This window comes from Notamacropus eugenii, chromosome 2 (genome assembly GCF_028372415.1).
Source record: "Notamacropus eugenii isolate mMacEug1 chromosome 2, mMacEug1.pri_v2, whole genome shotgun sequence".
Taxonomy (NCBI): domain Eukaryota; kingdom Metazoa; phylum Chordata; class Mammalia; order Diprotodontia; family Macropodidae; genus Notamacropus; species Notamacropus eugenii.
In genome coordinates, this window is record NC_092873.1 from 276218664 (window position 1) to 276232287 (window position 13624).

At 34.3% G+C, this 13624-nt stretch overlaps 1 protein-coding gene across 3 annotated transcripts in view; it reads left to right on the forward strand.

Moving 5' to 3' along the window:
* Positions 1-13624, forward strand: part of AGL (amylo-alpha-1,6-glucosidase and 4-alpha-glucanotransferase) — a 79501-nt gene that overhangs the window by 21544 nt on the left and 44333 nt on the right. For all 3 annotated transcript variants that reach the window (XM_072644099.1, XM_072644097.1, XM_072644098.1), the window contains exons 6-10: positions 8750-8931; positions 9104-9215; positions 9423-9549; positions 10304-10406; positions 10509-10606. In XM_072644099.1, coding sequence (XP_072500200.1) covers positions 8750-8931; positions 9104-9215; positions 9423-9549; positions 10304-10406; positions 10509-10606 — 622 coding nt within the window. The remainder of the gene's footprint in view (positions 1-8749; positions 8932-9103; positions 9216-9422; positions 9550-10303; positions 10407-10508; positions 10607-13624) is intronic.

Sequence of the window (13624 nt, forward strand, 5' to 3'; positions counted from 1 at the left end):
TTTGAGTATTGTAGAAATACAATCAGGATAACACAAGATCTAGCACTTCTTCATTAAGGGATTGAAGAGCTTGGAATATGATATTCCAGAAGTCAGAGGAGTTGGAATTAAAATCAGGACTCACCTACCCAGAAAAACTGAGTATAATAATCCTTCAGGGGAAGAAAATGGACATTCAGTGAGATAGAGGACTTTTCAAACATTCTTGATGAAAAGACCAGAGTTGAACAGAAAATTTGACTTTCAAACACAAGAATCAAGAGAAGCATGAAAAGGGAAACAGGAAAGTGAAATCATAAGAGACTTATTAAAGTTTAATTGCTTACATTTCTACAGGGAAAGATGACATTTGTAACTCATGAGACCTTTCTCAGCATTAAGGTAGTTGGAGGAGATAGATAGATACATAGATAGATAAAGGTGTAAGAGAGAAATATATTGGGAGAAGGAAAAAGGGAAAGATAGAATGGGGTAAATTATCTCACATAAAAGAGGCAAGAAAAAGGTTTTGCAATGGAAGGGAAGAAGGGGGAGGTGAGAAGGAATGAGTGAATCTTACTCTCATCAGATTTGGCTTAAGGAGGGAATAATATACATACTCAATTGGGTATCTTACCCTACAGGAAAGTAAGGGGAAAGGAGATGGGGGAGATGACAGAAGGGAGGGCAGATTGGGGGAGGGGTAGTCGCAAGCAAACACTTTAGAAAAGGGATAGGGTCAGAGGAGAAAGTAGAATAATTGGGGGGGGGTGGAATAGGGTGGAGGGGACTATCGTTTTTCACAACATGACTGGTATGGAGGTGTTTTGCTTAACTACACATGTATAACCTATATTGAATTGCTTGCCTTCTCAATGGGAGTGAGTGGGCAGGGAAGAAGGGAGCGAATTTGGAACTCAAAAGTTTTTAAAACAAATGTTAAAAAATTGTTTTTGCATGCAACTGAAAAATAAGATATACAGGCAGTGGGGTATAGAAGTCTATCTTGCCCTTTAAGAAAGTAAAGGGGAAGAGGATAAGAGAGGGGGACAATAAAAGGGAAGGCAGACTGGGAAGAGGGGTAATCAGAATACATGCCATCTTGGGGTGGGGGAGGGGAAAGATAGGGAGAAAATTTGGAATTCAAATTCTTGTGGAAATGAATGTTGAAAACTTAAAATAAATTAAATCTTAAAAAAAAAGAAAGAAAGAAACCAGGCCTGTGAAGGAAAGCTAAGGACAAGAAAAAAACTATTTACATCTCTATATAGAAAGATGATACTTAACTCTTGAGAACTGTATCTCTGTTAGGACAGTTAAAAGAAATAGAGAGAGAGGGTATGAATATAAGGTGACTTTGATGTGACAATATTAAAAAAAATTAATGGGTAGGAAAAAAGGATTGTGCCAGGAGAAGGGGGAGGCAGAATAGGGTAAAATACATCACATGAAGAGGCTCAAAAGATCGTAGAGAAAGAAGGGACAAGGTGAGCATTGAACCTCAATGAAGGATTTGACTCAGAGGGAATAACATACACAATCAATTGGGTATAGATATTTATCTTACCCTATAGAGAAGTAGGAAGGGAAAGGGGAAGGAAAAGGGAAAGGGGTACTGATAGAAGGGGGGGTAGATTGAGGGAGACAGTGGGTCAGAAGCAAAACAGTGGTGAGAAGGGAGGACAGGATGAAAAGAGAGAGAAAAGTATAAATAGGGAAAAACAGAATGGAGGGAAATACACAGTAATCATAACTGAATGTGAATGGGATGGATTCTTCCATAAAATGGAAGTGGATAGCAGAGTGGGTTAAAAACTAGAATCCCAGAGTATGTCGTTCGCAAGAAACACATTTGAAGCAGACAGATATACACAGAGTAAAGGTAAAAGTCTGGAACAGAATATAGTTATGTTTCAGTTGAAGTAAAAAAAAAAAAAGAAAGAAAGCAGAGGTGGCAGTCTTGATCTCAAACAAAGCAAAAATAGATCTAATTAAAAGAAATAAGTAAGGAAGCTACATCTTGCTAAAAAGTACCATGGACAGTGAAATAATATCAGTAATAAACATATATGCACCAAGTCCACATTCTTAGATGAGAAGTTAAATGAGTTACAGGAAGAAATAGCAAAACTGTACTGGTGGGAGACCTTAGCTTCCTCCTTCAGAACTAGGTAAGTATAACCACAAAATAAACAAGAAAGAAGTTCAGGTGGTGAATAAAATTTTAGAAGAGTTAGATGTATGATAAATCTGGAGAAAACTGAATGGAGATAGAAAGGAATGTTCCTTTTTCTCAGCGGTAAATGACACCTACACAAAAATTGACCACGTATTAGGGCATAAAAACCTCACAATCAAATGCAAAAAGGCAGAAATCTGAAATGCATCCTTTTCAGATCATGATGCAGTAAAAATTACATGTAATAAAGGGCTATGGATAGATTAAAAGTTAGTTGGAAACGAAATCTAATCCTAAAGAATGAGTGGGTTGAACAACAGAATGTAGAAACAATCAATGATTTCATCAAAGAGAATGACAATAATGAGACAACATACCAAAATTTATGGGATGCACCCAAAGTAGTTCCTAGGGGAAATTTTATATCTCTTACGTGCTTGCATGAATAAAATAGAGAAAGAGCAGATCAACTAAAAATTGGGCATTCAACTAAAAAAAGCTAGGAAAAGAATATCAGAAATCCCCAATTAATGGGGATACTACAAATTATAAATTCTGAAAATCAAAGAAAAGACTAAATTGAAAATAAGAAAAGTATTGAACTAATAAAATTAAGAGTTGGTTTTATGAAAAAAACCCAATAAAATAGATACACCTTTGGTTAATTTGATTAAAAAGAGAAGAAAACCAATTTACCAATATCAAAAATGAAAAGGGTGAATTCACCACCAATGAAGAGGAAACTAAAGCAATGGTTAAGAACTATTTTGCCCAACTACATGCCAATAAATCTGGCAATCTAAGTGAAATGGATGAATATTTACAAAAATATAAATTGCCTGAATTAGCAGAAGAGGAAGTTAAATAATCCCATCCCAGGAAAAAAAAATTGAACACGCCATTAATAAACTCCCTAAGAAAAAGTCTCCAGGGTCACATAGATTTTAAAAGTGAATTCTACTAAACATTTAAAGAAAGAACAATTAATTCAATACTGTGTTAACTGTTTGGAAAAATAAGCAAAGGAGTCCTACCAAATTCCTTTTATGACACAAATATGGTGCTAATACCTAAACCAAGAAGAGCCAAAATAGAGAAAGAAAATTATAGACCAATTTCCCTAATAAATATTGATGCAGAAATTTTAAATAAAATATTAGCAAAGAGATTACAACAATTTATCACAAGCATAATCCATTATGACCAGATGGGATTTATACTAGGAATGCAGGACTGATTCAATATTAGGAAAACTATCAGTATAATTGAGCATATCAATAACAAAAGTGACAGAAATCATGATTATCTCAATAAATACAGAAAAACTTTTGACAAAATACTGCATCCATTCCTATTAAAAACACTAGAGAGCACAGGAACAAATGGAGTTTTCCCTACAATAAGCAGTATCTATCTAAAACCATTAGCAGGCATTATCTTATCTAGGGATAAGCTAGAAGCTCTCTAAGTAAGATCCAGAATGAAACAAAAATGCCCATTATTACCACTATTATTCAACATTGTACTAGAAATATTAGCTTCAGCACTATAAGAGAAGAGAAAGAAATTGAAGAAATTAGAATAGGCAGTGAGGAAACAAAATGATTGCTTCTTGCAGATGATATGATGGTCTACTTAAAAAATCTATAATCTGTAAGAATCAGCTAAAGATCTACTTGAAATAATTAACAATTTTAGCAGAATATAAAATAAACCCACATAAATCACCAGCATTTCTAAATATTGCTAACAAACCCAGTAGCAAGAGATAGAAAGAGAAATTCCATTTAAAATAACTGTAGACAATATAAAATATTTGAGAATCTACCTGCCAAGACAAATCCAGGAATTATGTGAACACAATTGCAAACATTTTCACACAAATAAAGCCAGATCTAAACAGTTGGGAAAATGTCAGTTGCTCTTGGGTAGGCCAAGCCAATATAATGAAAATGATAATTCTGTCTAAATTAATTTACTTATTCAGTGCTGTACCAAACTGCCAACAAAAGTATTTGGTAGAGCTAGAAAAAAATAATAAAATTCATCTGGAAGAACAAAGGTCAAGAATATCAGAGGAATTAATGGGAAAAATGCAATGGAAGGTGACATACCCATACCAGATCTAAAACTATATTGTAAAGCAATCATGAAAACTGTTTGGTACTGCCTAAGAAATAAGAGTGGTGAATCATTGGAAAAGGTTAGATACACAAGACACAGAAGAGAATGACTTTAGTGATGTTCTGATTGATAAGACCCAAGACTCCAGCTTCTGGGATAAGAATTCAATATTTGACAGAAACTACTGAGAAAACTGGAAAATGGTACACCAAGCACTAGGCAGAGACCAGCATGTCATACTGTATGCCAAGATAAGGTCAAAATTGGGTACATGATTTAGACGTAAAAGGTGATACCATAAACAAATTAGGAGAACTAGAAATAGTTTACCTCTCAGATCTATGGAGAAGGGAAGGATTATGCCCAAAAAAGAGAAAACATGAAATGCAAAATGGATAATTTTCATTACATTAAAAAGATTTTGCACAAACAAAATCATTGCAACCAAGATTAGAAGGAAAACAGAAAGCTCTGGGAAACAATTTTTAGTCAGTGTTTCTAAGAAAGGCCTCATTTCTAAAATATGTAGAAAACTGAGTCGTCATTGCTCAGTTGATAGATGACCAAAGAATATGAGCAGGCACTTTTCAGATGAAGAAATTAAATTTATCTATAGTCATAGGAAAAAACGCTCTAAATCACCGTTGATTAGAGAAATACAAATTAAAACAACTCTGAGGTACCACCTTATACCTATCAGATTGGCTAATTTGACAGAAAAAGAAAATGATAAATTTTGGAGAAAATGTGGGAATATTACAACACTAATGCATCGTTGGTGGAGTTGTGAACTGATCCAGCTTTCTGGAGAACAATTTGGAATTGTGCCGAAAGGGCTATAAAAATGTGCATACCCTTTGATCTAGCAACACCACTACTAGGTCTATATTTTAAAAGAGATCACAAAGAAAGGAAAGGACCCACACGTACAAAAATATTTATAGCAGCTCTTTTTGTGGTGACCAAGAATTAGAAATTGAGGGAATGCCCATCAATTGGGGATTTGGGAATGTTGAACAAGTTACAGTATATGAATGTAATCGAATACTATTGTACTATAAGAAATGATGAGCGGACAAATTTCAGAAAAATCTGGACAGATTTACATGATCTGATGCTGAATGAAGTGAGCAGAACCAGAAGAACACAGTAACAGCAATGTTGTATGATGATCACCTGTAAAAGACTTAGCTCTTTCCAGCAATACAATGATCTAAGACAATTCCAAAAGACTCATGATGGAAAATGTCATCCACATCCAGAGAAAGCACCATGGAGTCTGAATGCAGATCAAAACATACTATTTTCCCTTTTTTTGTTTTTTTTCTTTCTCGTGTTTTCTCCCTTTTGTTCTGATCTTTCTTCCACAACCTGACTAATGTAGAACTATATTTAACATGATTGTACATGTATAAGCTCTATCACATTACTTGTCTTAAGGGGGGGGAAAATGTGGAATTCAAAAATCTTACAGAAGTGAATATTGAAAACTCTTTACATGTAATTGGAAAAAATAAAATACTATGTGGGGAAAAAGAAGAGAAACATGAAAAGTAAAAATACAAGTGAATAACCTTAAGGGACTAAACAGGGACAAACTGCTTACATTCAAATATGGGCAGATGATTATATATCCCCTCTGAACTCCATTGTCTGTCATTTGCGGTTACAGAGGAAATCTATTCAGATAAAAGACCTAGGAGTGCTTCTGCTGTATCTTGATAATATTAAAAGAAGATTGAGGAAAGGAAGAAGAATACTAGGAGTTTGAGGGTAATGTGACAGCCAAAAAAGCTAATACGATCTTATGCTGCACTGAAGAAAGCATAGTGTTGCTGGCTAAGGAAATGATAGTCCCACTGCCCTCTTAACGTATCTGGAATGTCTCATTCATTTATGGGTGCCATGTTTTAGAAAGGACATTTAGAAAGTGGAGAGCATCCAGTGTTTGACAAGGGTAAAAGATCTTTAAGGATTATGTCGTATGAGGTTGAGGATAGAAACTAACCTAGAGAAAATTCTAGGTGGAGAGGAGGGACAAATGTTTTCAAGAATTTGAAGACTTGGTAAGAGTGATTAAACTTGTTTTGCTTGGTCCCACGAATCCTATCTAGGAATCATAGATTCAAATTGCAAAAAGGAAGATTAAGACAATAAAAAGAAAGTCTTCATAACAATTAGAGCTATTCCTAATTGAAATGGACCGCCTTCACTTAGTAGCTTCCTAGGAAGGCTGCTGGAATACATTCTTTGAATATTTGCTGAGGGTATTCTTTCTCAGATATAGGTTTGACTTGACCTTTGAGGTGCCTTACAACAATGAAGATTTTATTTTGTCAGGAGACAGTGTATTCTAGACTTGGGAGCTGGCTTCAGTGAATTCATAGACAAGAGAGATTGAATATAGATTTGAAGAAACCATGTTCCAGTTTAACTGAAAAAGGGTTACGGGCCATGAAGGGAAGTAATGTGAAGGAAGGCTGGAAAGTTAGATTAGGAGGTACTTCCTCATACCTAATAGATTGGCTAATAGGACAGCAAAGGTAAATGACAAATGTTGAAGAAGATGTGGGAGGAAAGGAGACATTAATGCACAGTTAGTGGAGTTGTAAACTCAAACATTCTTTAGAGCAATTTGGAATTATACCCAAAGGGTATAAAACCCTCTGATCTAGCAGTACTACTACTAGGTCTGTATCCCAAAGGAGATTTAAAAAACAAAAAAGAAAAAGGTGATAGATATTTAGATAGATTGACTCTAGGGGCAAAGAAATTGAGGGGATGTTCATCTATTGGGAATGGCTGAACAAGTTGTGGTATGTGATTATGATGGAATATTATTGTACTATAGGAAATGATGAGCAGGATGCTCTCAGAAAAACCTGAAAAGACTTATATGAGCTGACGCAAAGTGAAATGTACTGTGCACAGTAATAGCAATATTGTAAGATGATCTGTGAATGACTTAGCTACTGTCAGCAATACAGTGATCCAAGACAGCTCTGAAGGACTTGTGGTTTAAAAAAAAAAAAAAAGCTATCCCTCCCCAGACAAAGAAGTGATGTTATCTGAATTTTTTTTTAATATCTTTATTTTTCTTGAGGGGTTTTTTTGTCTATATTTTCTTTCACAACATGACTGTTACGGAAATGTATACACATGTATACACATGTATAACCTATATCAAATTGCTTACCTTCTCAGTGAGAGGGAATGGGGAGGGAAGGAGAAAGGAGGGAGAAAATTCAGAATTTAAAGTTTTAAAAATATGTTAATTGTTTTTACATGTAACTGTGGAAAAATAAATACTAAATATGTTAATTTTAAAAAAGAAAGATTAGAACCAGATTTTGAAAGAGAACTACTGAACAGTTCCTTGGTCAGACTTGTGCTTTAACAAGGTTATTTTGGAAGTTATGTTGAGGATTACTTGGAGAGAAGAGAGATTGAAAGTAGGGAAACCAATTAAGACTAATTGTGGCAGTATGGTGTGTAATCCCTTTATAACATTGTTGAGTGTCCAGGCACAGGAGTGAAAAACCAGCAGCCTCCAGGCCACATGTGGCCTTCTTGGTCCTTGGGTGTGGTCTTTTGACTGAGTTCAAGTTTTACAGAATAAATCTCTTTTATTAAAGAGATTTGTTCTATGAAGTTTGGATTCAGTCAAAGAGCCATTACAAAGAGGAATTATACTCATACTCTACTTTTAACCGTATTTGGTTATGTTTCAGGATATACAATTTGATTTTATGTAAAAATGAAAATGTTTCTTTGCTCATTTAAAGTTAGCATTTTATTACTACAGATGGTTCATTAAATATAACTTGCATCCTTGTTTTTCTTTGGTCATATTTCTTTTAACTAGTGCTTTGCCAGTCTCATTGTTGCCCATCTTACTGCAGAGAACCCTTTCGGTGTTTGGTAGTAAATCATGTGCCATTGCATTAAATATACAAATAAGTTTATTGTTAGAAAAGCATTTTTACCATGAGGATCATCTAGGCATGCTTGTGTAAAATGGTAGATAATTTGATGGATAATGCTTGCGTAAGTATCAGGTTTGGATAATCATTTTGTATTACTCACAGACAATTCAACATATAATATTTTTAAAGGTTAATAGTAGTTTGTTGTTGTTCATTCATTTCAGTTGTGTCCAGCTCTTCATAACACCATTTGGGTTTTTCTTGGCATGATACTGAAGTGGGTCACCATTTCCTTCTCCAGCTCATTTTACAGATGAGGAAATTGAGGCAAACAGGGTTAAATGACTTGCCCAGGATCACAGAGCTAGTAAATGTCTGAGGATTTTAACTCATCTTCCTGAGAGCTGACTGAGCTCTATCCCCTGTGCCATCTTGCTTCCAACCAGTAGTAGTTTATATAACCTGAAAAGGTGACATGTAGAAACAATGAAAGCTAATTTTGTTATAAGCTTTCTCTTTTTTTGTTTCCCTTTTCTATAAGCTGCTAATAGTAAATGGATCCAGGAGCATCCGGAAAGTGCATATAATCTAGTGAATTCTCCACACCTGAAGCCAGCTTGGGTCCTGGACAGGGCACTTTGGCACTTATCATGTGATGTTTCAGAAGGAAAATACAAAGAAAAAGGACTACCTGCTTTGATTGAAAATGACCAGCAAATGAATGTTAGTATCTCTAAAGATACACCTTGCTGAAAACATAGTAACAGAATTTATGGCAGTAACAAAGTAAATTATTTGTTGTAACATAGTTTGGAATTGGTAATGCGTATGATACATGTTTGCTATTTTTTTAATGCCCTAAGAAAAGTTTGTCTTTTTCTTTGTACTTTTTCAGTGTATTCGAAAAATAGTTTGGGAGGATATTTATCCAAAGATTCAACTCTGGGAATTTTTTCAAGTGGATGTTAACAAAGCAGTGCAGCAATTTAGAGCCCTTCTTATACAAGGTAAAAGATAGTCACAAACTTAAAGAAATTTCATAAACCTACCTCTCTATAAGACTATCAATTAATATAATTTCAGGGAGATTTGAAAAGCTAAATTTGTATTTTTGCAGCTAAGAATTGTGAAATGATTTTGAAAGAAATAGTTCATGTTTTATTTATGTAGTTGTAGATTTTAATCTTTTAATGTGTTATTTTCTTTTCTTTCAGAAAACAGGAAAACAGTAAGAAAATCTGATCCAAAGCAGCTTCTTAAGATTATTCAGGACCCAGAATACAAACGACTTGGTTGTACTGTAGATATGAACATTGCTTTATCTACTTTCATACCACATAAGTATGTAGCTCTATTTTTCCTGTGAAATATCTATCTTAGTTATTTTGAATTTTCAGAGACTTTTAAATTAGCTGGGTAATAAATTTTATGAAATTTTATTGATCTCATACCTCCCAAGGGATTTGAGTCCTAGTTAGACCCGTTCTAGGGGTATAGGGGTCTAGTGCTATGCTAAGCCGAATACCCTACTGTAGTTTCTTTTCACATCTTCGTTTTACCTGTAAGTTTTGCTTTGAATTCCCTGTAACTCAGCACTTTGTTGCACTTTCCCCTTTTAGATTTAAACTTTATAGACAAGCATTTAGTTAGTTAAACTCTTTACTAAGGGTTTGATAATTGCAAGGGAAATAATTAAGCTTAAAACATGCACAGAAATTCAAAGTATTCTAAAAGTTAACTGACCAATAAAGTAGTTTTATATAAGCCTCCTAATAATAATAATCCCTATCCATTTAACTAAACCATCATTTTGGCCAGCACAAACTTATTGTTTATGTGTTCCCCTCATAAGTATGGTGTCAGTGTATCATTCTCTCAGGCTCTATGCCTAAGGATCCTTGACTCCATTCCTTTTCTCAGAGAAGGCACCTCATCTGTATGCTATCTAGGAGTCTTCATCAAAGATCTGTTATGCAAATCTAAAAGGCACACAGATTATACCTATGTATTATTCATACCAGAGGTATTGTTTCATCATATAGTTATCACATAAACTCATTAAATAATAATTATCATATTGTTGTATCTCATTTAGCAGTGGACCAGCTGCAATTGATGAGTGCTGCAACTGGTTCCGTAAAAGAATTGAGGAATTAAATGCAGAGAGACTTCGTCAAATGAACTACCATCAAGAACAGGTTTTGTTTATTTTACTGTTGTTTTGTTTCTTTGAATTTTATTAGTTTTTTTGTTGGATTTTTTTTTTTGGCTGAAGTAACATAAACTTTAATCACTTTCAGGCAGTTAACTGTATTTTGGGAAATGTGTTTTATGAGCGACTGGCTGGCCATGGTCCTAAACTAGGTCCTGTTACTAGAAAACATCCTTTAGTTACCAGGTATTCTGTATTTTTTTTTATCTCTTTGATTTGCACTTAAAAACTTTTAGTCCTATATATTTTTCAAATGTACTTACATGTTTGAAGTGTGAATTTTAATAATTGAACTAGAAATAATTTAGAAAACATTTAATACTGGCCTACATGTTGTTTAGTAATTTACATTATATGCTTCCTTAGTTGAAACAAGTTCATCAGTACTATTCATATTGTGATTTCTAAAAAAGTATAAAACTACTAAATAATTTTTAATACTTACCAATGCTGAATAACTCTGAAACCATTGTTCTTAGTGCTAAAAATTACATTTCCCTATTCACCAAATTTTATTGCTATGTAGTTTTGTATGTATTTATGGGGGTGTGTGTGCACATGTGCACTCATGAAACTTGTACTGTACTCTTAACAGTTAATGTGATGGTGAAAGTGGTACAAAATATTAGGAACCTGAGATAAATTTGTAGAGGTTATTTACAGTTTTTTTTCATTTTTCTGAACTTAAATACCAAAAAGAGAATTTTTATACATAAGAACACAAAAAGAAACTGCTTTATGAAACCATAAATTCCCATTTCATAATTTTTAAAGTAGAAAAGTTCTGCTCATTATTTCCAAGATTTGTTTTGTTTTGTTTGTGCTCCCTTATTGTGAATTTTTTCTGTTTCCTGTGCATTTTTTAGAAGATTCACTGGCCCTCTTTTTTTTGGCATCAGTATTGCTGCCCTTCTTCCCCTCATTAAAAACAGAGAGATACAAAGGAAAAGGAAATGCCCTTGTGAAAAATGAGCATAGAAAATGAATCTAGATAGTGGCAATATCCAAAAATGTATGTCTCTTTGTACACCTTATATCCTTTCCATCTCTGTCAGGAGATGTCTGGAGACTTGCTTGATAGTATATCATTGAAAGTCTTTCAAAATTGTTTTTCTTTATCATGTTGCTATAATTGTATAACTGCAAAATACAAAAAGTATCTGGGAATCAGTTTACCAAAGCCACAAAAGACTTGTATAGATATAGTTGCAAAGTTAAAGAAATAAAGACCAACTTAAATAGCTGGAGGAATATTCAGTGCTCATGACTAGGTTGTGCCATAATAAAAATGACATTGCTGTCAAAATTAATCTACACTTTTAATGCTATACCAATCAAACTATCAAAGGGATGTTTTTATAGATCTCAATAAAATGATGAAATTTCATTTGGAGAAATAAAAGATGTGTAATATCAAAGGAAATAATGAAAGAAGTTGGGAATGAAGGGAGAGTAGCCATTCCAGATCTCATACTATATTGTAAAGCAGTTTGTAAATCAAAACCATTTGGGATTGATTGTTAAAAAACAGAGAAGTAGATCAGTGGAGCAGAATAAACAAGAGAGAACCAGAAACAACAGTACTCAGTTACCCCAAAACATATGTTACTTAGGGAAGAATTTGTATGTTGGCTTCTGCCAGTTGTACCAGCTGATCTTTTTAGATCCCAATTCCATCATTACTTTAGTTATCCCTCCCAGCTTTTTTCCCTCGACAGATTTGATAAACATACTGTCAATACCTTCTTTTAATCATGGTTTAAAAAATATTGAGGAAAGCAGTAGTAAAATGGTTTTAGAAATAAAATACTATAGATTTGCCTCCAAGTGATCAATTTATCAGTAACATCCAAACATGTAGTCTGTGTCTCTTCGTCCTGTCCATAAGAGTATCATGAGAGACTTTGTCAGATGTCTTGCTGAAATAGAAATGCGCTATGTCCATAACATTCCTCTAGACCAATTTTTTCCTTAAAAGGTAGTGAAATTATTCTTGAGACTTAATTAGTCCAGGGGAATGAGGTTCAAACTATTAACATAGCTTCCTGGTTATCTAAATACAAAATACAGTGTTAAGTGAGATCATATGGTTCTTCAGGCCTGAAACATATTTCTTTCCATTTCCTAAAAATGTAGTAAGCATTGATTAAGTACCTACTATGTGCTGCAAGTCACCTATATTTTCGTAACCTCACAACTTCCTTCAACTCTTCACTTTTTCTCATTCCACATATTCAGTTACTTGCAGATCTTGTCAATTTTACCTCCACAGCACCTCTCAGATCTTCTCACATTGCTGCATCCACCTTAAATCTTGGTCTTAGTCCCTCACCTCAGCTGTTTAAAAAGTCTCTTTATTGGTGTCCCTCCTTGAGTCTCTCCCGATTCCAGTCTATCCTTGACACAACTGCCAGTAATACTCCTAAAGCATGAGACTCATGCTTTATTATATATTTATTACATTAATATGATGTTAAGAATAATATAATACAATGTTTTATTATATTACATAATAATATTATTATTTTATAATGTTATATATATTCCTAAAGCATGTCACTCATATTCTCAGTCAACTCCAGTGGCCCTCTGTAATCTTTAAGGGCAAATGTAAGCTTTGTTTTTGGACTCTTAAAGCCAGCCCTTCACAGATTAGTTCTAATCTACCTTTCCACCTTTGCACATTATTCTTCATGTTCCTTACAGTCCAGCCGTTCTTGCTGTTTTTCATATGTAAGAACCAATCACCTTTTTGGGTCTTTACCCAGATTCTTCCCCATGCCTGTAACGTACTCTCTCTTCATCCCTGCCTCTTAGAATCCCTTTGTTGTCATTATTCAGTTGTTTCAATCATGTCCAACTCTTCATGACCCCATTTGAAATTTTCTTGGCAATGGAACTGATGTAGTCTGCCATTTCCTTCTCCAGCTCATTTTACAAATGAGGAAACTGAGGCAAATAGGGTTAAGTGACTTGTCCAGGGTCACACAGCTAGTAAGTGTCTGAAGCAGAATTTGAACTCTGGTATTCCTGACTGTAGTCCCAACACTATCCACTGTGCCACCTAGCTACCATAGAATCCCTAGTTATCCTCAAAGCTTAGCTCAAGCGACTTTCTTGATTCACCTTCTAGAGCCTCTTCACAAAATTGTCTGATACTTATTTTGTATATGCTTATGTATATGCATATTGTCCCCCATTTCC